Below are 27,557 nucleotides of genomic sequence, written 5' to 3'. Positions count from 1 at the left end.
CCCAGAGTCAGAGATAAGCCTGGGGCCAAAAAGCAGAGCGCCCAGGGAGCAGGTGTGATGGGAGGGGCTGGCATCCCATGCTGCTCTGTGTGCTCAGGCCTGCAGGGGTCAGGATGCGGAGAGCGGGGACTCCAGGATGTGGCACCACAGTCTTTTATAGCTCCCTTGCCCAAACCCAGCGAATAGGAAATCGTGACTTTGTCGGGAGACTCCTGGGAGGGGGATGAACCCACCACGCTTCCCACTCACTGCCCCTTCCCCTCCTCACACACTCACCGGGATCACCGGGCACAGGTCCTCAGCTATTGAAAAGTGTGAGATATACAAAGGGAATTTACCCCACACATACCCCCGGCCAGGGCTGCACTCACCCCCAGTCCCACATCGGGTGCTTCATAAGCTGGGCTCTGGCCTCACCCAGCAGCCTGGTGCCACGGCATCCCCCAAGCCTACCCACGGCCTGCCCTCCTGCCCTCTGCAATGCCCTTCCCTGCTGCCTTCCCCTCGTTCCTTCCACCGAAACGTCTGGGCCTGGCCAGTGTCAGGAGGTCAAAAGAAGCCAGGATGGAGGGCTGGGGAGGGCAAGAGACCCCAGGTCGGGGTAGAGACAGAGGAGAGAGAGACAGAGCGAGCAAGACGGGTGGCCAGCTGGGTTCCTAACGGCTGAGGCTGGGTGTCAGGATGAGCACCTGTCGGGGACAAGCACTTGTCACAGTATTTCTGAAATCTGTAACCAAAGGGGACCCATCAAGTGGCAGACGAGTAAGTTCAGCTGCACCTCTGTACCCAGCCCTCTTTTACTTTGCCTTTACATTTCTCCGGCCCCCCTGAGCCGAGAGGTCTGAGGCTCGCCCTCCCGTCCCTTCAGCGGCCTCACTAAACCTTTCCTTGCGGCCTATTCCAAGTCTCAGTCATTGTCTCTGCTGCACAACGAACGTGCAGACAGACTGAGGCTCCTCTCTGTGAGGCTTGGAGTCACTAGGCTGGGTCTCCCTTTAGGCAAAAAAAAACTTCTGAGGGATGAAGTGGGCTGACAGGTGGGGGCACTGGGGCCTGGCCCTTTCTGCCCAGTGGGGACTCCCCGCTCTGCAGCTCCCACCAGGTTGGCAGAGATGTCAGCCCTGCAAGGCAATCTGGGGGCTCCTTCTCCTCTCACGGGGTAGGACCTGCACTGCTCTCTGAGGGCTCCCCCTGCCCATCTTGCTTCCTCCGCCTTCAGCCCAACAAACCCCTGGCCCACCTAACTCCATCTTGGCAACTGCATCCCACGGACCTCACCTGATACCACAGAGGTGCAGCTTGCTTCGCCTCATTGTGCCCCCGCTGGAGCCCCCAAAATAATGAATACACACAAGTTAAAACCTTTGTGCTATATTTCAATGATCACATATAATAAATAAGTGCTTTTCACATTAAAAAAATACATATGGTTGCATATATAATCTAATTTTGGAAATAATATCAAACATTAAATGTGTGGTCCCTTAAGCAGGAGGCCCCAGCTAGGTGGCTCTCCTTCCCTCCTGCCCATGCGGAAGCATAGCCAGACATCAGGTCTTAGAGTCTGTGTAAGATCATCCCTGGCTGCACTGGGTAGTCCATGCTACGCTCCCATAACACCCTAATCTCTGTGACTAGACGATTACCAAGTACTTCCATTCCAGTCAGAGTCACCTCTGACAGCCCCCCAATTTGGCAGGGAGAGGCTGAAGGTCCTGGCACAGAGCAAGCATTCAGTAAATGACTGAGGCATGTGTCCCCAAAAGGACACCATATACTGTAAGACTCATCTATACAGTGTTCCCACAGATTTACAAAATGCCAGGGACTAAAGATCAAGTGGGTCCTTCAGTCTGGAGTGCACATGGAGGTCGGGAAAGGAAACTGCTCATTATAAACTTTCCTCAAGCCAAGGGACCCAGGGGCACCCAGCCAGGCACCCCTGGGGCTCTGGAACAGGATCCCTCACAGGCAGGAGGGAAGAAATTCTATCTACCTTCTGCTGTGCTTCTCTGCAAAGGAGAAGACTTCTTGGTTACTGGTGAAGACAAGAGGCCCAGCAGCCTCTTCTCTTGGGGGAGCCCTAAGATAGCCTCAGCGAGGCTCTGAGGCAGGATCACCAGCCAGGGACCCTGGGTCACATAGGGCTCCAAGGGCTGGTGCTAAACATCTCCAGTGGCTTCATTTCTTCTTTCTGGCCCCGGGTCTTGAAGAATTCTATCAAGGAAGACAAGTCACTCTCATCATCAGAAAGCTGCGGAGAGATAAGGAAAAAAAGAAAATGCATTTTGACAAGAGGATGAAAATGCTCGATAGACATGACGGCAAGATACAGGTCTAGAAGAAGCAGAAGGGAGATACATCTTCTCCTGCTTTCTCACCTCTCCCTGTCTTTGAAGACCTGATTCAGAGGCCTGGAGTCAGAGTGATTTCAAACCCTCCTGAAATGTCACTAGCCAAACCAAAGCAGGCTCTTTGGAAAGGCTTAGGGCAAATCAGGTTGTTCTTATAATGTAAATGTTGTACAGATTTTTAAATTCTCCACATTGATGGAGCTAAAATCCCAGAGCCCTGACTTTTCTGAATTACTGAGCTGAGTGCAGGAGGGGCTACAGTGCCCCCCAACCCAACCTCCTCTCAGACAGCTTCTCCGGGGCCAGTAAACACCCTGACTAGAGGATGAGCAAGGCAGCTCCAGAGCACCAACAAGCCTCGTCTGGAAAGGGTATGGCCTGCAGCCAACAGGAGAGCCCAGAGTGGGCCAAGGGCCCAGGCTACCCCGGACTACAGTTCCCTGGGCACTGAAGCCACCTGGGCTTTGATGGGAACATCCTATGCTTTTTCTCCCGAATGTAAGAGACAGTGAGGTCACCTGCAATGGCTCATTAGGGCCAAGGCTGACACTCACTAGACCCCAGCCCCAGGACCCCTAAACTTGGAGTTGGCTCTGTTGGAAATGGCATGGCAACCTCCGAGAGCCCTACACCATACCTGAAGCTTCGTTTCTGGCACAGCAGCGCTCTGGGGCCCACGTTTGGACTTCAAGAACAGCTTGATCCCTCCATCAGGCTTCTTCACTGGAACCTCTAGCTCTTGCTCAAAGTTTTTGGCTATTGACTGCACGAGTGTTTCTGGAAAGCACCGGAGGGGGGGATCCCTGGGTGGGGCAGCGGTTTGGCGCCTGCCTTTGGCCCAGGGCGCGATCCTGAAGACTCGGGATCGAATCCCACGTCGGGCTCCCGGTGCATGGAACCTGCTTCTCCCTCTGCCTATGTCTCTGCCCCGCCCCCCCCCTCTATGACTATCATAAATAAATAAAAAATTTAAAAAAAAAGAAAAGAAAAGAAAGCAACCGGAGGGACTATATCAGAGAATGAATGCCTCATCTTCATACATCATGACTAGGCTCTGGTGTGGATAGAGGGACTGTGGAGAAAGGTCAAAGGAAGAAGGAAAGGCAGCCACAAAGAATGAAAAGAAGAGCAAGGACAGAGAGATTTTTTTTTTTCTTTTTCTTTTTTTTTTTTTTTGCACTTAGCCAGCTTGTTTATTTGAATTTGTTGAGTGGAAGTAGGAGTGAGATCAAGGCTGTTGCTTTAACCAAGCCACAGAAGTGGTACTGAGCCTATCGGGCTGCTGCCGAGGCCACCCATGCCACCACACACAGGTGTTCACACAACCATGGCCACGTGTTCACCTTCCCCAGCCCCGAGAGCCAGCCCCCCGCGAGGGCTCTCTCCACCTGACCACCCTAAAGTTCTTGCCTTGTCCTGCTCCTCACCCAGACCTGGCACCAGCAGGTCGGGGCTCTGCCTTCTTGCTGCCCAGCCCTGGGCAGAGAACAAGGCCACCAGGGAGGAGGTGGGTGACAGGAACTGCCTAGGAAGTGGCTGCACCCTTCTAACAGGCCTCCCCTCCCAGCACCCGCCCCAGGCCAGACGTGGATCCAAGCAGCAGCCACCGCTGCCCTGGTCCTCTGGTCAGACGTGTGGGGAAGGAGGCCAGCTCTGCAGTCCCCACTTCCCATCAACATGGGCGACAGTGGGCACAGGGCTACTTCAGGCACCAGGTTCCCTGGCCCTAGTGAAAAACAGAGCCGTGTACAACGTGTACCAATGAAAAGAGGCTGCGACCATCCTACACATATAGCTGCACCTAACAACGTGGCTCGCACAGAGGCTTAGGAAGCCGTGCTTCCCTCTCGCTGGGTGGCGGAGGCAGGACCTCCACTCAGCTGGTATGTGAAAAGCAAGACTAACGAGCAAATACAGCCTCCTTCAACATCTTCACTGAGAAGAAAAGAAATGTTGTAAATAGAAATCATCACAGAGGGACCGAGGGCCAGAGGGGTTTCTGCAAACTCTATGCGGGAAAGGGGCGGGCAGCCAGGGTGGCTCAGCCGTTTAGCGCCGCCTTCAGCCCAGGGCCTGATCCTGGACACCCGTGATCGAGTCCCGAGTCGGGCTCCCTGCATGGAGCCTGCTCCTCTCTCTGCCTGTGTCTCTGCCTCTCTCTCACTCTCTCTCTCACTCTCTCTGTGTGTCTCTCATGAATAAATAAATCAATCTTAAAAAAAAAGAAAAAAGGAAGGGGGGGCTAAGCAGGGACATAGATTATCAATAGACTCCTGGCAACCTGCTAAACCACGGTGATAGCCAGACCTCAGGAACGCCCAGGAAGCAGGGCGCCAACCACCACCTCATAAGATTCAAATGTCAGAGGGTCTGAGCAGACGTCTGGTGCTACAACAGCCCTAGGTTCATTGATTCGTTCAAGAATTGCTTGTTAAAGGACACCTGGGAGGCTCAGTTAGTTCAGCATCCGACTCTTGATTTTGGCTCAGGTCATGAACTCAGGATTGTGAGATCGAGTCCCGAGTCGGACTCTGGGCTCAGCAAGGAGTCTGCTTGAGATTCTCTCTTCCTCTTCCCCTGCCCCTTTCTCTGCTCACTCATTCACACACCCATGCCCCCTCTCTCAAATAAATAAGTAAAATCTTTTCAAGAAAGAAAGAATGGTTCGTTAAGGGCTACTTTGTGTCAGGCGCTGTGTTCCTCACCCCTGATTAATTGTCTTGTCCTGACACCTCATTTTACAGCAAAGGAACCAAAACCCCTCACTCAAGCACAAGCAGGTAGCAAACGACAGAGCTCAGACTGTATCAGAGGACTCCTGACTCCTGCTTCCAACACCCTGCCACCCTATCGTCCCACCTGGTTGCTATCACTACTTCTCCAAAGCTCTGGTTCTGGTGGATTCCATGTGACAAAACAAGGGGTAAAATAAACCTCACTCAGATTCTTTCTCCTGATAACTCCGCAATCCCAGGAAAATGTCTACTGGGACAAAAGGTCATTCTCTCCAAGTCACAATGGTTGCCAAATCAGAAAACCCAAAGAAGATTATAGGGTATTTCCAGAACTAGAGAAATCAGTGGAGAGCTCAGCTCACTCACCTGAGGAAGCCAGCCCACCTGAGCTCTTGTCAGGGGGTTGGGGACTCTCCTTCAAACTCTCAATGTCAGAGCATTCCCAGCCAGCCCGTGACTGGGGCCTCTTCCTGTAAGTATCTTGTACGGGCTGGAGAAATGTCCGCTCCTCAGAATTTCCTTCTGAGTCCTCTTCCAAACTGAATGGGGACGTACTGTCACAGAGGGGAAGAAATGAAGGCTATATGGACCAGAAAAACTTTAAAAGCCATACCTTGCCACTTGCAAGTGGGTTTGCTTTGCCCCTTCAGCCAGCCCTGCTCCTTCTTTGGGCACAGGTGACAGCCAAGAGTCACCCTGGAGTACAGCAGCCACACCAGCAATGCTGCTAGAAGATGAGGACCGAACCCTTCCCGACCAGTAACTAAGGCTCAAGGAAGAGATGGGGAAGGAAAGGGTAGGTTTGTCCTGGCTGAGAGCCAAGGACTCGGTCTCTTCATGAGAGCTTGGGATGGACCCCACCTGAGCCCCTCATGTTCACGTCTGTCTCGGTCCCTCACCTGTCTCTGGAGCAGGGCTGCCTGAGGCTGCGAGTGCACAGTGTGGGACTCACCTTAGCCCAGGCCTCTGGGACGCAGGGGAGCCGAAGTGTCCGTGTGCTCTCTGATGTAGAATTGGGGCAGGTACCTGAGCCAGGCCAGGGCTCTGAAGAGTTTCCATGGGTACCTCTGTCACCATGGATGGCAATTCCACAGGACGGGTCTTGGGCTTTGGCTTTGGCTGGGCCTCTTTGATGACCTTGGGGCCCCGCTGCCTTTTTACTAGAAACACAGACAGAAATAAGTTCCAGGGCATGACCATGTGGGCCCTCGAGCCTGAAGGGAGGTTCCAGAATGCTAGAAATGGACAAGTCACTCTACCACTCTGTACCGTAATAACCACAGCCAATATAATCATTGCCCCCAGGCATCCTGCCGCCTGCCAGACTCGGGCCTTGGGACCCACCCGCGGTCCTCCAAGAGAGACCAGGAGAGAAGCTGGTGTTCCAGGGTCATGTCATCACTCCAGGAGTCCCACAGGAGTCGGCAGGTCTGAAGAGGGGCCCAGCTGGTCCGCAGCTGAGCCCTCCCAGAGCCGACGACCAAGGGGCTGGCCTCACCAACAGCACCTACCCTCTCTACCCACTGGGCCTGCAGCCAGCAGTGCAGGCCACCTGCAGGAAGGCCATGCTGCCACCAGAGGGCGACACACGACCACATGGGCATCCAGAGCCACCAAGTCCCCCCAAACTTGTGGGTGGCAGGAGTGCTAAAGGCAGGCCCGCAGACCCTCCTTTTTCTGAATGGCATCAAGTCCCATTAGGGCAGGATGGGAGGCAGGGGGATCCGGGATCAGCTTTTTTCTTTTTTTTTTTCTTTTTTTTTTTATGGAAAGGGACGTGCATTGCAGGGGTCAGGGTAAGTAAGTACTGTTCCACTGTCCCCGTGAAACGCACGTGCTGGGCTGTCACTGGGTAAAACCTGTTTCTGACTGTGGTTCAAGATAGAAAGCATCTGGAATACACTGCTCTCAGATAATGCACTGCCACAGAAGTGGATCTCCTAGGACGGGCAGGCCGGAGGGAAGGGGAAAGCAGACCAACTGGCTGAGCAAAGTAAGGACAGCTAACTACTGCACACGGACGACAGCACCCACCGAGCCCAGAGCCCTTAGGAGAGTGTCCTTCTCCTTCCTCTCCCGAGGCTGCGAGAGATCCAGGCACTCAATCGACACCCACAGTTCCACGGAAGGAAGGGGTAGGTGCAAACCCAGGTCATGGGCCTCCCCAAACCTAGGACTCTTGCCACTCATGGGCCGGTCTCATTCCACAGCTTTGGCCCAGAACAAAAGCAACACTATCTAAGCAAGATCAGAGGTGCCCGTTCACACAACACTTACGGGAACTAGGAAAGGAGCATGTGGGCATAGGCTGGAAAGAGAGATCTAGAAAATGTTCTTGCCTTGTCCTGCTGCCGAGGCCACCCATGCCACCACACACAGGTGTTCTCCAACAACCATGGCCACGTGTTCACCTTCCCCAGCCCCGAGAGCCAGCCCCCCGCGAGGGCTCTCTCCACCTGACCACCCTAAAGTTCTTGCCTTGTCCTGCTCCTCACCCAGACCTGGCACCAGCAGGTCGGGGCTCTGCCTTCTTGCTGCCCAGCCCTGGGCAGAGAACAAGGCCACCAGGGAGGAGGTGGGTGACAGGAACTGCCTAGGAAGTGGCTGCACCCTTCTAACAGGCCTCCCCTCCCAGCACCCGCCCCAGGCCAGACGTGGATCCAAGCAGCAGCCACCGCTGCCCTGGTCCTCTGGTCAGACGTGTGGGGAAGGAGGCCAGCTCTGCAGTCCCCACTTCCCATCAACATGGGCGACAGTGGGCACAGGGCTACTTCAGGCACCAGGTTCCCTGGCCCTAGTGAAAAACAGAGCCGTGTACAACGTGTACCAATGAAAAGAGGCTGCGACCATCCTACACATAGAGCTGCACCTAACAACGTGGCTCGCACAGAGGCTTAGGAAGCCGTGCTTCCCTCTCGCTGGGTGGCGGAGGCAGGACCTCCACTCAGCTGGTATGTGAAAAGCAAGACTAACGAGCAAATACAGCCTCCTTCAACATCTTCACTGAGAAGAAAAGAAATGTTGTAAATAGAAATCATCACAGAGGGACCGAGGGCCAGAGGGGTTTCTGCAAACTCTATGCGGGAAAGGGGCGGGCAGCCGGGGTGGCTCAGCCGTTTAGCGCCGCCTTCAGCCCAGGGCCTGATCCTGGACACCCGTGATCGAGTCCCGAGTCGGGCTCCCTGCATGGAGCCTGCTCCTCTCTCTGCCTGTGTCTCTGCCTCTCTCTCTCTCTCTCTCTCTCACTCTCTCTGTGTGTCTCTCATGAATAAATAAATCAATCTTAAAAAAAAAAGAAAAAAGGAAGGGGGGGCTAAGCAGGGACATAGATTATCAATAGACTCCTGGCAACCTGCTAAACCACGGTGATAGCCAGACCTCAGGAACGCCCAGGAAGCAGGGCGCCAACCACCACCTCATAAGATTCAAATGTCAGAGGGTCTGAGCAGACGTCTGGTGCTACAACAGCCCTAGGTTCATTGATTCGTTCAAGAATTGCTTGTTAAAGGACACCTGGGAGGCTCAGTTAGTTCAGCATCCGACTCTTGATTTTGGCTCAGGTCATGAACTCAGGATTGTGAGATCGAGTCCCGAGTCGGACTCTGGGCTCAGCAAGGAGTCTGCTTGAGATTCTCTCTTCCTCTTCCCCTGCCCCTTTCTCTGCTCACTCATTCACACACCCATGCCCCCTCTCTCAAATAAATAAGTAAATCTTTTCAAGAAAGAAAGAATGGTTCGTTAAGGGCTACTTTGTGTCAGGCGCTGTGTTCCTCACCCCTGATTAATTGTCTTGTCCTGACACCTCATTTTACAGCAAAGGAACCAAAACCCCTCACTCAAGCACAAGCAGGTAGCAAATGACAGAGCTCAGACTGTATCAGAGGACTCCTGACTCCTGCTTCCAACACCCTGCCACCCTATCGTCCCACCTGGTTGCTATCAGTACTTCTCCAAAGCTCTGGTTCTGGTGGATTCCATGTGACAAAACAAGGGGTAAAATAAACCTCACTCAGATTCTTTCTCCTGATATCTCCGCAATCCCAGGAAAATGTCTACTGGGACAAAAGGTCATTCTCTCCAAGTCACAATGAGTTGCCAAATCAGAAAACCCAAAGAAGATTATCGGGTATTTCCAGAACTAGAGAAATCTGAGCTGGAGAGCTCAGCTCACTCACCTGAGGAAGCCAGCCCACCTGAGCTCTTGTCAGGGGGTTGGGGACTCTCCTTCAAACTCTCAATGTCAGAGTAGCCCCAGCTAGCCCGTGACTGGGGCCTCTTCCTGTAAGTATCTTGTTGGGGCTGGAGAAATGTCCGCTCCTCAGAATTTCCTTCTGAGTCCTCTTCCAAACTGAATGGGGACGTACTGTCACAGAGGGGAAGAAATGAAGGCTATATGGACCAGAAAAACTTTAGAAGCCATACCTTGCCACTTGCAAGTGGGTTTGCTTTGCCCCTTCAGCCAGCCCTGCTCCTTCTTTGGGCACAGGTGACAGCCAAGAGTCACCCTGGAGTACAGCAGCCACACCAGCAACGCTGCTAGATGAGGACCGAACCCTAACCGACTAGTAACTAAGACTCAAGGAAGAGATGGGGAAGGAAAGGGTAGGTTTGTCCTGGCTGAGAGCCAAGGACTCGGTCTCTTCATGAGAGCTTGGGATGGACCCCACCTGAGCCCCTCATGTTCACTTCTGTCTCGGTCCCTCACCTGTCTCTGGAGCAGGGCTGCCTGAGGCTGCGAGTGCACAGTGTGGGACTCACCTTAGCCCAGGCCTCTGGGACGCAGGGGAGCCGAAGTGTCCGTGTGCTCTCTGATGTAGAATTGGGGCAGGTACCTGAGCCAAGCCGGGGCCATGGCCTTTGAGGCTCTGACGAGTTTTCACGGGTACCTCTGCCCGCCTGGATGCCAATGCCACAGGACGGGTCTTGGGCTTTGGCTTTGGCTGGGCCTCTTTGATGACCTTTGGGCTCTGCTGCCTTTTTACTAGAAACACACATAGGAATAAGTTCCAGGGCATGACCATGTGGGTCCTCGAGCCTGAAGGGAGGTTCCAGAATGCTAGAAATGGACAAGTCACTCTATCACTCTGTACCGTAATAACCACAGCCAATATAATCATTGCCCCCACCCCCAGGCATCCTGCCGCCTGCCAGACTCGGGCCTTGGGACCCACCCGCGGTCCTCCAAGAGAGACCAGGAGAGAAGCTGGTGTTCCAGGGTCATGTCATCACTCCAGGAGTCCCACAGGAGTCGGCAGGTCTGAAGAGGGGCCCAGCTGGTCCGCAGCTGAGCCCTCCCAGAGCCGACGACCAAGGGGCTGGCCTCACCAACAGCACCTACCCTCTCTACCCACTGGGCCTGCAGCCAGCAGTGCAGGCCACCTGCAGGAAGGCCATGCTGCCACCAGAGGGCGACACACGACCACATGGGCATCCAGAGCCACCAAGTCCCCCCAAACTTGTGGGTGGCAGGAGTGCTAAAGGCAGGCCCGCAGACCCTCCTTTTTCTGAATGGCATCAAGTCCCATTAGGGCAGGATGGGAGGCAGGGGGATCCGGGATCAGCTTTTTTCTTTTTTTTTTTCTTTTTTTTTTTATGGAAAGGGACGTGCATTGCAGGGGTCAGGGTAAGTAAGTACTGTTCCACTGTCCCCATGAAACGCACGTGCTGGGCTGTCACTGGGTAAAACCTGTTTCTGACTGTGGTTCAAGATAGAAAGCATCTGGAATACACTGCTCTCAGATAATGCACTGACACAGAAGTGGATCTCCGAGGACGGGCAGGCCGGAGGGAAGGGGAAAGCAGACCAACTGGCTGAGCAAAGTAAGGACAGCTAACTACTGCACACGGACGACAGCACCCACCGAGCCCAGAGCCCTTAGGAGAGTGTCCTTCTCCTTCCTCTCCCGAGGCTGCGAGAGATCCAGGCACTCAATCGACACCCACAGTTCCACGGAAGGAAGGGGTAGGTGCAAACCCAGGTCATGGGCCTCCCCAAATCTAGGACTCATGCCACTCATGGGCCGGTCTCATTCCACAGCTTTGGCCCAGAACAAAAGCAACACTATCTAAGCAAGATCAGAGGTGCCCGTTCACACAACACTTACGGGACCTAGGAAAGGAGCATGTGGGCATAGGCTGGAAAGAGAAATCTAGAAAATGCTGTGAACACACGGCACTCATCTCACACCTCCAGGACCCACCCTGTAGAAGGTAGGGCTCCAGGACCCGGGAAGAGGAGACAGCCCAGTGGGTGGCTCTCACTTCAGGCTTTCTGACCACAGGAGCAAGGGCTGCATGGGAGGGGCCCCTGGTGGAACAAGGTACCCTTCCTCTTTGGGAAGCCTATCCTCAGAGGATGCCTCTGTTCCTCCTCCTTGTCTCCCCACCTCCTCTCTCCCCTAAGCCTACACCCCGCCCCACCCTGCCCCTGTGCTTGGCCTCATCACGCCTCCTTGTCCCCTCTGGTTTCCCAGCTGAGGTGGCAAGGCTTGGCACAGATCAGCCTCAGTAGATTTTAAAATGAGTGGTCTCTGTACCAACTAAAATCATCTCTCATATCCCTAGAGAACGTGGTCTACACTCTCGAAAATTCCTTAGCATGGAGAGTTCAGTTTGGGTCTCCCTGTATATGAGGAGATCAGAGAATCAGTGTGTCCCTCTGGCCACATAGGAGGGGAAGGAGCTAGAGCATCGTCCTGCATGAAGAGCTTCAGACCCCCTGAAGCCCTCCCTAAAGCCCCCAATTTCAGCAGCCTGGTAGATCTGGGAATCCGCTAGAAATGGGGGGAGGACTCTCGTCCTAGGAACACAAGCTCCCTTGCTTTCTCAGTTCCTTGAGGAAAGAGACTAGAGGATCCTCAGCCACACCCTGAATCCTCCCCAAGAACCAACTGGGCCTTTCCTTGTCACAATGCCCAGGGACAAAGCAGTTGCTGTGATCTGGCCTAGGAAACCAGGCCCAAGCTCTGAGGATGTTTCGGTGGGCAGAACTCACCCAGCCTCTCACACCCTCTCCTAGCATGCTCCCTAGCACACTTTTCATCTGATCCGCATCTGCCTCTACCTGCAGCCCCAGCTCTCTCAGGCCTTGGGGCTCCTCCCAGCACTGCCAATGCCCCGCTTCAGAGCCACAAACTAAGTGGGCTATTCTCTGTTGGAGGGAAATTTAACTTGTGGTCAAAGCAAGAAAGCAGCACAGAGCTAAGCTGCTAAATGGGGCAGCAAGCTCAGGACTGACCACAGGCTCTACCTCTGGCTCTCCTCCACCTTCCCCGGGTGACCCTTTACAGCAATGCCCTGCTGGGGCAGGGAGTCCACCCTCCTTGTGTGCAAACAAGCCTGGGTCCTCCTGGTCACAGCCCCCAAGCAAGCCCTTTCACCAGCTCACCTGGAGCCTTGGTGTCCAGCTGGAATCTCAGGGTCCTTTCTTTTTTCTGTTTCTTCTTCGCTTTGCTTGTGACTTCTTTGTCAAACTGTACCCTCAGACTCAGAAATTCAGAATATTTCTGTGTGTTCTGCACCTGCTGGAATCTCAGGAAGGGCTTGAGTTGCTGGAGAGTTTTAGTGGAGATTCTCTTTTTATTCTAAAAAAGACAGAAGTTCCCTTTTGGAGACAGAAGCCCCTGTTTTCTAAGGGGGAGCCTAAGCCTCTCATATCTGCTGTTGGCCTAGGAGGCACTGTGATCAGCACCGGGGGCTTTCTGGGAGAGGACAGGGTGAGCATCAGAGCAGGGTGGACTGTAGTAAGTGTGGTGCTTTAGGGTCTGGGAGCCTCATCAAAACATGCATGGCAGGATGATGCAAAGGGACTACATGCAACTCCAGTGACATCATGGCTCACAGAGCTTAGATGGGGCCGCCTTTCCACCACCCGACTGCATATGAGCAAGGAGACCACAGCTTGCTCCTTTTTGTACCTCAGACACTATCGCTGTGCTATGCATGTTATTCTCCATGGCTGAGAACATTTGAAAAATCAACTGCAAGAAACAAAAGCCGAGTAACTTTCTGAGACCTAGTGGAAGTTGTCTGGGCTTTTGGCATCCACCCAGAGCCCAAGAGGATTCATTCAAGGTTAGAAAGAAATGTTTTAATCCAATCTGATCACAGGGATCACAGAGCCAAAGTTGGATGGAATGGTAGTTGAAAGCAGTCAAATATTGACGTTTCCATTTAATAATATATTTCATCAGTGTGTTTAATGATAAAATGCACGCTCTGGTTAAACCCTAGCATGGGGAAACAATGGCATCCAAATACCAATTTGTACCAGATGTAACTTTCAGTGTCTGCCTCACCCACAGGCACTTGCTGAGTGGCCACGTGTGCCACTGATGACGGACACCTCATCCAGGGGACCCTTCCAGGGGGTAGACTGAGCCAATTAAATCCCCTCTGTCAGAAACAGGCACAGAAGAAAGCAGCCAATGAGTGGAGAGCACAGAGAGGTCAGGGCGCAGGGTGACAACCCAAGAAACCACCGGAAACAGAGAAGAGAGGCCACAGCACTGCCATGAGATGAGGAAAAGCTGTGTGGCTTATATTCCCGGACAAGAAAGGTGAAAGAAAGGTGCCCCAAATGGAACAAATATGATGAATGAGCCTACACTGTTAAGAGCAATCAAGCATTTGTCAGGTTAAGAACACTGTATCTAAACGGTAGGTAGCAGCCCTTACAAACAGTGCCCCGGGGGCTTACTTTCGCTATCCCCATGATTTCCAGCTTCTTTTCCAGGGTTTTCTCCAGGATTGACCTGACCTTCAGCAGGGTGGGGTCTGGCCTCAGAGATGCCAGCATCTTCTGCTGGTCACCTCGGGAGTTCTTCAGATCTGCAGCACACAACAATCACCAAGGTCAGCCTGGATGCCCAAAATCTCCATTCCCAAAGCCCCGCTGCACCTGCCTGTCCCTCACTAGCCCATGACCCCGGTCTCTGGCCAGCGAGCCCAGGGCCACTGACCCCACCTGAGTGTCCATCTCAGAAGCTGGGGTGTTTCTGCGGCTGGATACCACTACTTCTGACTGCCTACACACCTGCAGGATTCCCAGCCCCTGCCAGTCTGGACCTCCAAGATCTGGGCTCAGTTCTGCCCCAGTTAACTCAGAACTTTTGGGCTTCTGACTTGATCTTGAGTCCTGGCAGCAGGTCATTCTCAAGCTCCATCCCTCCCACTGCCCAGTTTTATTGAGACATAATTGACATACAGCAGTGTGTAGGTTTCAGGTGTACAACGTAATGACTTAAATATATTCTGAGATTATTATCACAGTAAGTTTAGTTAGCATCCACCCTCTCACATAGATACAAAAGAAAAAAGGAAAAACAATTTTCCCCTTGTGACGGAAACTCTTGGGGTCTACTCTCTTGACAGCTTTCCTGTACACCTCACAGTGGCCTGTCAGCACCGTCATCACGTCCCTGGTATCCCTAGTACTCATTTCACCTCCCACTGGAAGTTTATACCTTTTGACCACCTTCCTCCAATCCTTTCCCTCTACTCCCCACCTCTAGTAACCACAAATTATGATTCTTTTTTTCTATGAGTTTGGTTTTTGGTTTGTTTGTTTAGGTTCTCATATAAGGAAGATTAAACAGCATTTGCCTTTCTCTTTCTGACTTATTTCATTTAACATAATGACCTCCAGGTCCATCCATGTTGTCATAAATGGCAGGATTTCCCTCCTTTTATGGCAAATATTCCACTGTATATATATCTACCTCAACCTCATTATCCATTCATCCATCAATGAATGCTTAGGCTATCTCCATATCTTGGCTAAATAGATTCCTAGCCCTGGTTGCTTCCCGCTCCAGTGTAATCCTGACCCCAGCCAATGCCCTCATCCTACTGCTATACCAGGTTCTGTTCCCATCCAGGGGATAAAATGCTGGACGGGATAGACACCATAAACTCCCTTCAAGTTTACTGCCTATAGAGATCAGAGATTCACCCTCCAACTGTAGTATATCAGAACCACATGAGTAAAAAAATGCACATTCCCTGGCCCCACCCTCCAGAATGTCTGATTCCATAGGTCTAGGGAAGGGCTCTGGAATCTGCCTTTTAGCTTGCCTAAATGATTATAGTTGAAGGTGAACCACAGGCCATTCTGCAAGAAATACTGACCCAGAGGATAACAACATAAGCAATTACAATAAAATACGGTAACTGCTACAAAGGGGCCTTCCAAGGTGAGTCACAGAAGTCCTCCCAGAAGTGCTTTTCAGGGCCAGTGTGAGGCAGGGGGTGGGAGGGAAGATGAGCACACTGCCCTTAGAGCTGAACCAGCCCTTTGATTCACTCAATAGACATTTTCTGACAAGTAATATGGAGTATGAACAGGCCAGTACTGGGTAATGGGGACATAGAAGAAAACCCTCAAGGAGCTCACATTCCAGGGTGGTACCCTGGCAGCATATTCGAATCTCTAGGCTCCAACCCAAACTAATTATACCAGAATCTGAAAGTGGGCCCTAGGCTTCAATATTTATTTTTAAAACTCTCCAGATCTTCTAACAAACAGCCAAGCCTGAGAACCAATTGTATTAGAGCAATGGTTCTCAAAGTGTGAGCTTCAGCATCACCACATATTAGAGATGAGGATTTTCAAGGGCACCTAAGTGGCTCAGTTGGTTAAGTATCTGCCTTCGACTCAAGTCATGATCTCAATGTCCTGGGATCAAGCCCCATGGCGGGCTCCCTGCTCAGTAGAGAGCCTGCTTCTTCCCCTCCCTTTGCCCCTCCCCCCACTCGTGTTCTCTCTCTCTCAAATAAATAATTAAAGTCTCTAAGAAAGAAATGCAGATATTCAGCTCCCACTCCAACCCAACTGAAACAACATGGATGTGGAGCCCAGAAATCTGTGTTTTCACAAGCCTCCCTCTACCAGGTTGATTCTCCTCCATCAAGTCTACACTGGGGCATGAGCCCCAACCTTGACTACACATTGGAATCACCAGGAGCTTTAAAAAGAAAAAAATATATATATATATATATATATATTTTATATATTTTTACTTATTTTAGAAAGAGAAAGTACAAGCGGGGAGAGGGGCAGAGGGAGACAGAGAACCTCTAGTAGGCTCTCCACAAAGCCCAAAGGGGGGCTCCATCTCATGGAGAGAATGAGATCATGACCTGAGCAGAAATCAAGAGTCGGCACTTAACCAACTGAGCCACCCAGGCACCCCACCAGGAGTTTTAAATACTACTGAACCTGGAACCTACCCCCTATATGTTCTGATTCGGGGGGGGGGGGAGGGGCGCTGGTGTGGTTCTCGAAGAGTAACAAGTGACCTTCATGATTCTTAATGTGCAGCCAGATGCAGAGAGCCACTAATCTGATGGTGGTTCTCCAACTTGAGCATAAATCAGAATGCCCTGGAGGGTGGGCAAATCAGAATGCCCTGAAGGCTGCTGGATCCCACCCCAGAACTTCTGATTCTGTTTATGTGGGATAGGGCTGAGAATTCAAAATTTTTCATTTCTAACAAGTTCCCAAGTGACACGGCTTCTGCTGATCTGGGACTAGAAGAGGCAGGCAGGCACATAAAGAGGCCAAGCACAGTGTGACCAGTATGGGAGACCTCCACTGTGTGTGACAAGATGGGACAGGTTGGGGTCAGCCGAAGCATCCTCCTCAGCCTCCCTTTCTCTAGAACTCGGCACTCCCTGTTGGAGGATTTGGCTCATCCCCTCTATGGACCACAACAGGTTCAGTAACAGGTTGTGTTACTCAATGGATACCTTCCCCAAAAGTTATGTGCGACTCTAATTTTTACTAATTAATTTCAAGGTTGATGCACAGGGTGGGGGTAAGGGTAGTAGCGGACAGGTAAATAAATTTTGGTTCATCCACCCAATACTGTAAAGCCCTGAAAAAAATAATGAAGCAACTCTGTATAAAGGAATATGAAATGATTTCCAAATAAGTTGTTTCGAAAATAAATAACCAAATACAGATCAGTATATATAGTTTGATCCCATTTTGGGAAAAAAGGAGGAAAAAAGCATACATATATGTGCTTATATTTGCACCAAATATCTCTGGAAAGATATGCTATGCTATGCTATGAGAAGCCATAGCAGTACAATCTCAGGGTGGAAACTGGATAGCCCAGTAGGAGGGAGACCAAATGCTTACCACATACACCCTTTTGCTTGCTTCCTTGCTTTTTTGCTTTTTTCCTAAGAGCAGAGGTTACTATCTCTAAGTAAAGAAAAAATATTACATAAAAAAAAAAATGCCCTATGGTGAATGAACTCTTTGGTGACACAAGTAAAACCCCTTCCTGCGTGAATCTGTTGGGTCACTTTGGAAGTGTATACCATAGGCTGGCTCAAGAGGGCAGGCCCTGGTCAGTGGGTCAGCTGTGAGTACTCCCTCATCTTTCTTGGGAGCTCCTTCTCCCCATCTATCCCAGGAACTCCCTGCAGTCTTTTTTTTTTTTTTTTTTTCCAGTTCTCCTTTGCATCCCCTTGAAACATCTGGTTGAAATCTCTCTGCATATCAGATCATCATGGAATGGAATGACTAGAAACAGCAGGTGCCCAGTGCCGTGAAGAGGGAGCCGAGGCAGATTCCTGTGTGAGCAAATCCCTGCATGGTAGCTCGGCCCTGCGTGCTCTGTTCAACATGCAGAATAAAACCCCGCAGGCCGTGTTAAGCCAGCACAGAGAGCCCTCATCCTCTGTCCTGACAGTACAAAGGGGATAGGCGGTGGGACTGGCACAGGGGACAGGCTATGCATCCGACACCTTCCAAATCCTGCCTCCTCCCACCTGCTGGCTCTGTGACTCTGGGCAAGTCATGGACCCCTCTGGTTTGCACATGGCATGTTAGTGCCTGCATGTAACACGCCCCACTCACACAAGCTGCTTGAGAAATATTTATCTCATGTCCCTACTTCCCTTCCCTGAAGCTTCAGGTCACCACAGACACAGTGAAGTAGACACAGGGTAAACAATGAGGACAAATCTGCGTCCTGCATTAGACACCGGGAAGAGTCAGGCCTCACCCTCACTGGAAGAGTCTTCTGGTTCCACAGCCTTTGGGCCCTTACAGGTCCCTGAGGAGAGCAACAACAGTTAGTGGTCCCCATGCCCTGGACCCCATCACTGACTTAGAGGAAAGGATGGGACATCATGTGAGTCCCAACCACAAAGAGTAAGCCCTCCTGTGCTTTCTTCACTAGGGAGAGGCAGGCTGGAACGGTGGTCACAAGCTCAGACACCGGGAGCCAGAGAGACCAGAGTCCATGGTCCAGCTCTGCCCATCACTAGCCGCGCACAACATGGGGAGTCCTGGAACCTCACCAAGCCCCAGCCTCCTCATCTAGAAAGTGAGGATGATAATGCCCATCCCCACATTAAATTTTAGGGATGATGTAATTAGACAATGAATCTAAAGTGCTTGGCAAAGCGCATGGCACACATCCTAGCCCCAGCCCTCAGGATGTTCGGGGCCACAGGGATAGTGCCTCTCTGAACTGGTTGCAAAGCTGGGAAAGACACGTCTGACCTAGAGGCAGGGAATGGTGAGAGACGTGTGGGTTTGCAAGAAAAGGCAGGAGAGTGGCTAAAAAGAAGACAGAAGAAGTGGGATGGAGTAGGAAGGGCCAGGTTTCATAAGCGGCTGGCCAAGGTCTTCCAAGCAGGGACAGTCCCCTGTAGGTTACCGGCTCCCTTTAGACACCAGCACTACATCCGTTAGACACACACACACACACACCACAGTAACACACCAGGGTGCCCCAGGGGAAGACAGCACATACTCTAAATAGGCCACAATCACATCGATTTGGGGTCAACTTGTTACACACTGGGACCAAGGTGAAAGTGAGTATCTCGAACCACAGGCACGAGGAATTAGAGAAAACCTCTTCATGAACCCCACTCCATCAATCACTTCCTCCAGGGTCCTCACCCTTCCCGATGTCTCCACCACCCCACAGAGAAGAGCAGCCACCACCCCCACCCTCATTCTATAGCCTGACTGGTGGGGAAAAGAGAGAGAAGAGGCCAAGACAACAGCCAAGACTGTGACAAAATACCCCATGTGGACTTACCCTCCTTCTTCCTGAGAGACATGGTCCAAATCTACAAAGATGCAAACAGAGCAGGTTACAGCCAGCAGGAAACTCTGCTCTGAGCAGTGGGGCTGCCTGGCACCATAAAGAAGGGACACCCACTGTTTCTGTGCCACCCACTGGGAACTAGAAGGAGCTCTGAGTACACTGCCCCAACCCCCCAGCACATCCCCCCAACATCCATACGTGAGAGGGGATGGCACCAAGGCTGAATGGCAGCAAGCAGGATGCCATCAGGCTTCATTTCCCCACAGTGGGGAAGCAAGAATGCCCCCTCTTCAGAAAGAGAGTGTGACTTGAAGGTCAGGAGTCCCACGCAAGCAGAGTGAGACAGGCACATAGCAATACTAACGGTACAACCAGAGTGAGGGGCTCCCTCCCCTGAGGTGGGCATCTGAGCTGAGTGCCCCCTGGGAGGACAGAGGCATGATATGGACAGTCACTAAATTGTCTGCCCAGCCCCCCTTTCCCAGAAGGTGCCTCCTTTCACACAACTGCACACGGGACAGCCACTTGTGATATGACCCCACGCCACAGCCACAGCTGACTGTCTAGGTTGGGCCAGAGAACTGAACTGGTGAAGTCGAGAGCCAGTGGCAGCCAACTGGTTTTGGTTTTCTTTGTTTACATGTTTGCTTTTTTGTTTTGCCACATGGGACAAATATGATGTGAAAGCCGATCTTTAAAATAAAAGAAAAAGTTGAAACAGATCTAGAGAAAAGAACAGAGACACACAGCAAAAGAAAACTTCTGATGACATTCATGTCTCTGGTTCCAGTTAATCCCAGATTCAGCTGCTCTCCTGCCTTGAACTCTCTAAGACATCCTGTCTATCTTTATGACAAACCCCCTCTTCTGCTTAAGCTTGAGTTGTTTTTTTATTATCTGCTGATGAATGACACATCCAATGTCGGTTTCCAACTATTTCCTCCTTTGCCTGCCTCTATTCTAGAGACTCTAAACTATTTGCTTTCCAACCTTCCTTGCAGCTATGGTTATCCATGTAATATGGCTTTGACCAATAAAATATAAGCAAAGTGTTAGGAAGGGGCCTTTTCCTCAAATTTTTCTATTGAAATATTGTTGTGATGGTTGGGGCTATGGCAACCATCTTGCAATTATGAGAGTCAAGCTTAAGAACAGAGTCACCATGCTGAAGATGGTAAAAAGAAAAACTGAGTCTGGATTTCCAATGGCATAATTTTACTGTCAAACCAAGGCCGCCAACTGTCACCTCTTTTGCTGTTACGATAAAAATAAACTATTAACCTATTCTAAGTACATGGTTAACCAATGGGTTCCTTAGTGAAATATTTGCAAACAAGAATCCTGGGTAACAGAAGAAGAAATCTCCAGACTGGACCCGAGGTGGCCAAAGCAATGAAGAGCCAAGTGAGGGGACAACAGTAAAAAGAAAAGCAGCAGGGGAGGAAGTTAGATATGTTACCTGGGTGAAGTAAGGCTGAGAGAACAGAAAAGCAAAAATAGCTGGGATGCAGGATTAAGAAAACTGAACTAGTGACAGCAGGTGCTCTGCTCAGAGAATCTGTGTGAATGGTGGCATCAGAACCATGGCAAGGACCCCAGGCCACAGAGGGGCCCCTCTGATGGCAGCTACCCCTCTCTGCTGACCTGCACCTCAGAAAGGGGAGCTGAGCCTGGAGTAGGCAGAGAGGTGGAGAGTCCTAGGGGCCAGTTCTAGGAGAGAGGTGCTTCGTGATAGGTGTCTTATAGATCATATTAGTTTATCCGACAGTCTCATCAGAGGCAGTTAATTTAGGGAAAGGGTACTAATACCCTCAGGAAAGTATGCGTGAGAACACAGTGAAAAGAGCACAAGCTTTGCATTCCACTGCCTGGCCAGGGCTGGATCCTCCCTGGCTCTTACAGGGTGTGCTATGTGAACCCAAGGGAGGCACCTGACTTCACCAGCCTGCCCCGTCATCTGTCAGGTGAAGATGGGGGAAAGCCAACATCTGCCTTAAAGGGCAGTCGTGAGGTTTAAATGAGGAAATAAGCAAGTATCAACCAACTGCTGGACCTTACATAGTCTCTGGTGTTAGCGTAAACCTAGTAACACCGCCCTTAAGGACAAGGTGCATCTTCAGCCTCGAAAGAGAGAGGCTGCATCCTCATAATCCTGTATCCCCTGAAGCCTAAGGACTATTCTCTCTCCTTAAAGAGCCTCACTGGGCACCTGGGTGGCTCAACGGTTGAGCGTCTACCTTTGGCTCAGGGCATGATCCCAGTGTCCTGGGATCGAGTCCCACATCAGGCTCCCCACAGGGAGCCTGCTTCTCCCTCTCTCTCGGTGTCTCTAATGAATTAATTTAATTTAATTTAATTTAATTTAATTTAATTTAATTTAATTTAAAAAGCCTCACACTAATGAGACCACTACTGAGTTCTAGAAATTGAAGGAGATCCTCACAGAAACAAGATCTAAGGGCCTGGGGGCCTTGCTGGGAGAAGGGACAGACTTACCGTCTGCTTCTGGGAGGCAATGCAACTAGCATATTTCTGGAGCTGGTCGTGGAGAGCATTGATTTGCTGCTGGGACTGGGCAGCTGCTTTCTGCTGATCCTCAAACATGTAGGCCTGGAGCCTTTCCTTTTGCTCCTGCAGCTGGGGGGCACAGGACACTCAGTCATTATCGCAGGGATCCCTGAGTGCCCAGTATCTGCAGACCTGCATCTTTAGGCAAATGCTGGCTGCGATTTCACCTGAAGCAGTGGTAGAGGGTCTCCAGACCTGGGCAGGTGACTTTCTAACAAGACAGACTACTTTCTAGTTTGGGGACATTTTCAAGCTATGCTCGAGGTTAGCAAGAATTGGATACAAGCCTCTAAGACCAAGGCAGAAAGGCTCTCTGTCCAGTGTGGCAACCCACAAAAGGACAGTCCAATAACTTGAGGCCATTCAGAAGTCATCAAATGATGTTTTTAGGTAAAAAGAAAAGGTGAAGAAAATATGGTCACATGCTGTTGCACGAGGAGAGAGAAAATGAGAACTGTTTCTAATTGCAAAAAGAAACTCTAGAAAAATACACAAGAGAGCAGTGAAAGTGATCAGCTGTGGGGTGGGTGCTGGGCAGGTATGGATGATGGAGATGGGCTGGAAATGAACCTTAATATATTTCAGTGCATTGTACTGAGTGTATCTTAATATATCTCTACCACTTTGGGAATAAATTGAAATGTATTTCCCATTTTAAGACGTTTCAAATAAAATCAAACCATCAGATGGGAATTACTGGAAATGGAGGTGTCTATCTCGCTCTAGCCTCTGATCTGAGGACTTTTCATCTTCTGAGCTTCCCGCAGGCAGCTCCTGGGGCTCTGGTTAATCGGCTTCCTCCTCAACTTGCTTTCTCCTTGGGGGCATTTTCATAGAAGCTGTTTTCTCATCCTGAGGCCTGCTGCTCTCTGTTCCCTGGTCTCCATATCTGAGCCCTTCCATTTGACTCCCCCTGAATATAGCTGAAGTCCACAGCCACCCGGTTCTCTCCTGGTGGGGTCAAAGGGCCCAAACATGAAATGACCAGGCAATTCTTCTGAAGTTTCCAGGACAGCTCTCCTTGGAGGGCCTGAAGGGGTCCTTGCATAGGGGACCACAGAGAAGAGCAGATTTGGGGTTCAGAAGAGAAGCCTCGGCAGCCCCAATTCCTGGTCAGGTAGGCTGCTGTCCAGGCAGCTGACTCCTTCCGAGTATTGACGGGGGCCAGCTGCCAGGAAAGCTATCAGCAACAAAACACCAACCAACCAGCTTGAGGAGGGTACTGCTGGAGAATGGGGGTGCCATAGGATGAGACAAGGTCTCAGGAAACCAAGCTCCCCCCAGACCACCCAAGCCAAGCTACCTCTCGCTTCTGAGCTGCATGCTCTTTCTGTAGTTCCTTCATTTTTCTCTTCCATTCTGTTTTCTGAAAAAGATAACTGTTTGACAACTGGGCCTCTAGATATTAAAATATACTCTAAAGCTAAAGGAATTAAAAAGTATTGGCTCGTGATTCAGCAGAGCAGTGAAAAGAATAGAAAGCCCAAAGATGGGGGGGTGGGGGGAATGAAATCTTAGTCTGAAGGAAGATAGATTATTGACAAATGGAGTTCAAACAGGTGATTAACTGCCTGGGGAAAAAAAATATATGATCTTGAATCTTATTTCGTATCTTAAGCCAAATAAGTTGTAGGGGTGTCAAAGATTTAAACTTAAAAAACCGAAGTGACATCAGCAAGGTGGGGCAATGGAAGGTTCCAGCTCTCAAACCGCCCACAGGTGAGGATTCCTTTATGGGAGCCCAGGAATCCAGCAGAGAGTTTCTAGCACCTCAATGGAGCAAAAATAACCTGAGAATAGATTCATTCCAGAGAAGTTTCACTGGCCTACATTTGCTCTGCTCTCCCCAAGGTGGCACAGCTCAGTGCCAAGAGAGACTCTCTCAGCCCGCAATTTTCCCCACAGGGGTAAGTGAGAGTGAGGGAGCACCACTGCCCCAGCCTCCCAGGATGCTGCCCAGGAGGCCCAATTCTGTCCCTCTCAGAACTGAGGGAAAAAGGGCAGAGCTGAATCAGCCTGTGGTGCTGGCATAGCAGATCCAACTGGCTTGTCTGTGGACACGGGGAGGTGTAAGATGAGAAGTTCTTATATGCAACTGATATTAAGTTGTTATCAGCTTAAAATAGACCACTGTACTAGAAGATATTTTATGTAAGCCTCATACTAATCACAAAAAAAAAACCTATAGCAGATATGCAGAAGATAAAGGAATCAAAGCATACCACTCTAAAATAAAATCATCCAATCAAAAAGGAAGGCAGCAAGAGAGGAGGAAAGGACAAAGCAACCACAAAACAATCTGAAAACAATTAAAAAAATGGCAATAGGAAGTCCTTACCTACCAATAATTACTTTAAATTTAAATGGATTAAGTTCCCTAAGCCAAAGACAGAGTGAGTGAATGAATTAAAAAGAAAAAAAAAAAAACACAAGATCTGGCTATGTGCTGCCTGTTAAGAGACTCACTTTAAGAACACGCATAGTCTGAAACCAAAGGGATGGAAAAAGATATTCCATGCAAACAGTAACCAAGAGAACAGGGGTAGCTATACTTCCATTAGGTGCTTTAAGTAAAAAACTGTTACAAGAGACAAAGAAGGTCACTATATAATGATAAAGGGGTCAATTCATCAACGGAATACAATTATTAATACATATGCATCCAACATCAGAGCACCTATATACATAAAGCAAATATTAATACAACTAAAGGGAGAAGTTGCAATACAGTAAGAGCATGGGGCTTCCATGGCCCCCTTTCAACAATATAGATCATCCAGACAGAAAACCAATAAGGGAACACTAGACTTGAATAGCACTATAGACCAAATGGACCAGACAGACATATATAGAACACTCTATCCAAAAGGAAAACCATCTATGGAATGGAGAAAATATTCTGCAAACCACATACCTGACAGGGGGTTCATACGCAAAATATAAGGAACTTATACAACTCCGTTAGAAAAAAAAAAAAATTAAGGACCCAAATAGGCATTTCCCCAAAGTTGGCCTACAACATCATTAATCAGCACAGAAATATAAATCAAACCACAATGAGATATCACCTCACACCTGTCAAGACGGCTATTATTTTTTAAAAAAACAAAATATAACAAGTGTTGGTCAGGATGTGAAGAAAAGGGAACCTTCATACCATGTTAGTGGCAATGTAAATTGGTATAGTTATTATAGAAAATAGCTATAGAGTGGAAGTGCCTCAAAAAATTCAGAACTGACTTACTCATTTTCCCCAAGTATCTCCCACATATAAACGAGTTATACTTGTTAATAAACCTGTTTACCTGCTGTTAAAAAAAAAGTAAGGGGTACCTGGTGGCTTAGTCAGTTAAGCATCTGACTCTTGATTTTGGCTCAGGTCACGATCTTGGAGTCATGGGATTAGCCCCATATTGGGCTCCATGCTCAGCAGGAAGCCTGCTTCTCCTTCTCCCTCTGCTCCAACCCCTGCTCACATACTCTCTCTCTCTCTCTCTCTCTCTCTGTCTATCTCAAATAAATAAGATCTTTTAAAAGAATTAAAAATGAAACTACCATAAATTTTGACAATCCCACTTCTTAATATTGATCCAAAAAAACTGAAATCAGGATCTCAAAGAGATACTCACCCCCCACCATGTTCCCTGCAGCATTATTCACAATAGCCAAAATATGGAAACCTAATAATCCATTGACAGATGAATGGATAAAGCAAACATGGTACATACATACACTGGAATGCTATTCAGCCTTAAAAAAGAAGGAAATCCTACATCAACATGAATGAACCACAAGGACATTACACTAAGTGAAATAAGTCAGACAAGAAAAACACTGCATGATCTCACTTATGTGTGGAATCTAAAATAATCAAACTCATAGAAACAGAGAATGGTGGTTGCCAGGGGTTAAGACGGGGAGAAAATGAAGAGGTTATGGTCAAAGGGAACAAGGTCTGTTATGCAAGATATATTGCTTACTTAAAACTTGCTAAGAAGATAGATCTTATGTTGTGTTATTACCACATACACAATGAAAATAATAATAATAATAATAATAATAATAATAATAATAATAATAAGGATGGGAGGAAACTTTAGGAGGTGATGGCTATATATGACTGTGACTCTGATGGTGGTGATGGTTTCAAGGGTAAATACTTACCTCAAACTCAGAGTTGTGTAAATCAAGTATGTACAACTTTTTACATGCCAATCATACCTCAGTAAAGAGGTATATATGAATGAAGGAATAAATAAGTAAATAAATAAATAAGGCCATAAAGGCAGTAAAAGAAAACACAAAAACATTTTCTTCTTAAACCTCAGGGTGGCCATAAACAAAAGATTGATAATTTGATCATTTGGACCACACAAACATGATTAATTTCATATGGCCTAACCACCATAAACAAAATTAAAGGAACAATGTGGGGAAATAACCCCAAGAATGAGAAAGGGTTGGGTTTAAGTTCCATATATTATACAAACTCTCTCTTTGGTAAGGAAATCAATAGAAAATGAGGCAAAGGATGTAAACAGAGATCACAGGGGAAAAAAAATTAGCTTTTCTTACTGGGAAACTTGTAAAGTAATTAGACCTTAAGCTCTTTCTTAGCAAATCTTAGCAGAAACAGAAGCACCGATGTAGTGACGGTGCCCATGGCCAGCCCTTCCTTGCCATGGAGTGATCAGCGTTGCAGACCATGTCTAGCTGGACTGTTGTAAGATTCATCCAGCAGTGACCAGAGCAGAAGAGCAGACTGTGCACAGCCTCTCCAACTCCATATCCAGCCTCAGAATGGGGCAGCATGAAATCGGCCAGGAGAAAAGTTACACCATGGAAAATGGCAATGGCTACAAATTAAATCTTTTTAGGTCCCAAGAGTGGTTTTTAAATATATACCATCACCCACTTAGACCCACCCCAAAGTCCTTCAAACCCAGGAGACTGTCACACTTCCTAACAGTTGTTTTCAACTGGGTTGGACTCAAAATGAGGGTAAAGGTACCCAATAAGGGGCATAACCGTATGTATTTTGAGAAGATCCCCGATAAACCTGCTATTGCACCCCTGTATATCACCAGCCTCACGTGAGAACCCTAGGAATCCTACCCAGTGCTTTCACGTACTGGCAGAGGTCTGTAAATATAAAACCTGATACCTCTCAACTTCTGTAAAACCATAGAGCAAAACCGAGAAACTTTGTTAAGAACAACATGATTCGGATCCCTGGGTGGCTCAGCAGTTTAGCGCCTGCCTTTGGCCCAGGGCGCGATCTTAGAGTCCCAGGATCGAGTCCCTTGTCGGGCTCCTGGCACAGAGCCTGCTTCTCCCTCCTCCTGTGTCTCTGCCTCTCCCTCTCTCTCTCTCTATGTCTATCATAAATAAACAAACAAGCAAACAAATAAATAAATAATAAAATGAATGAATGAATGAATGAATGAATGAATGAATCTTTAAAAAAATGAACAACATGATTGGCTATGAGAGAAAAGGCAAAAGTTACCAGCTCACCTGAATGATCATCTTCTCCTTTAGGGCCTGGAGCTCCTGACTCTGCTTGACTTGCACCTGAGACTCATCCAGAAGCAACCTGAGATTAGCCTCCACCATACTGTGGGACTGGGACTGCAGCATCTGCAGTTTCTGAAAAGCCAGGACACAGTTTTATTTAGATGAAGATCTAATCCTGATGTTGCCTTTTATACCTTGAGCAACGTCAGAAGGGCACACCTTAGCCCACCACAAACTCCAGCTTGTCCTCACTAGACATCTATGTGGCTGCGCATACCCACACAAGTCTCATTCTCCCCCACGAG

At 49.3% G+C, this 27,557-nt stretch overlaps 1 protein-coding gene across 9 annotated transcripts in view; it reads right to left on the bottom strand.

The window, feature by feature from the left end:
- Positions 1 to 1,355: 1,355 nt before the first annotated feature.
- DZIP1L (DAZ interacting zinc finger protein 1 like) overlaps positions 1,356 to 27,557 on the bottom strand; it is a 53,660-nt gene continuing 27,458 nt past the window's right edge. For 5 of the 9 annotated variants that reach the window (XM_072792591.1, XM_072792593.1, XM_072792589.1 and 2 more), the window contains exons 8-20: positions 27,253 to 27,384; positions 23,039 to 23,101; positions 21,664 to 21,804; positions 19,159 to 19,189; positions 18,109 to 18,159; positions 13,788 to 13,918; positions 12,477 to 12,672; positions 9,848 to 10,145; positions 9,265 to 9,452; positions 6,042 to 6,324; positions 5,456 to 5,643; positions 2,992 to 3,131; positions 1,356 to 2,254 (exon numbers count right to left, since the gene is read on the bottom strand). In XM_072792591.1, coding sequence (XP_072648692.1) covers positions 2,138 to 2,254; positions 2,992 to 3,131; positions 5,456 to 5,643; positions 6,042 to 6,324; positions 9,265 to 9,452; positions 9,848 to 10,145; positions 12,477 to 12,672; positions 13,788 to 13,918; positions 18,109 to 18,159; positions 19,159 to 19,189; positions 21,664 to 21,804; positions 23,039 to 23,101; positions 27,253 to 27,384 — 1,959 coding nt within the window. In that variant the 3' untranslated portion in view covers positions 1,356 to 2,137. The remainder of the gene's footprint in view (positions 2,255 to 2,991; positions 3,132 to 5,455; positions 5,644 to 6,041; positions 6,325 to 9,264; positions 9,453 to 9,847; positions 10,146 to 12,476; positions 12,673 to 13,787; positions 13,919 to 18,108; positions 18,160 to 19,158; positions 19,190 to 21,663; positions 21,805 to 23,038; positions 23,102 to 27,252; positions 27,385 to 27,557) is intronic. The other 4 variants (XM_072792597.1, XM_072792596.1, XM_072792598.1 and 1 more) reach the window with 4 other exon arrangements.

The sequence above is a fragment of the Canis lupus genome, chromosome 22 (assembly GCF_048164855.1).
Source record: "Canis lupus baileyi chromosome 22, mCanLup2.hap1, whole genome shotgun sequence".
Classification (NCBI taxonomy): Eukaryota; Metazoa; Chordata; class Mammalia; order Carnivora; family Canidae; genus Canis; species Canis lupus.
This window is presented reverse-complemented; position numbering and strand designations above follow the sequence as displayed.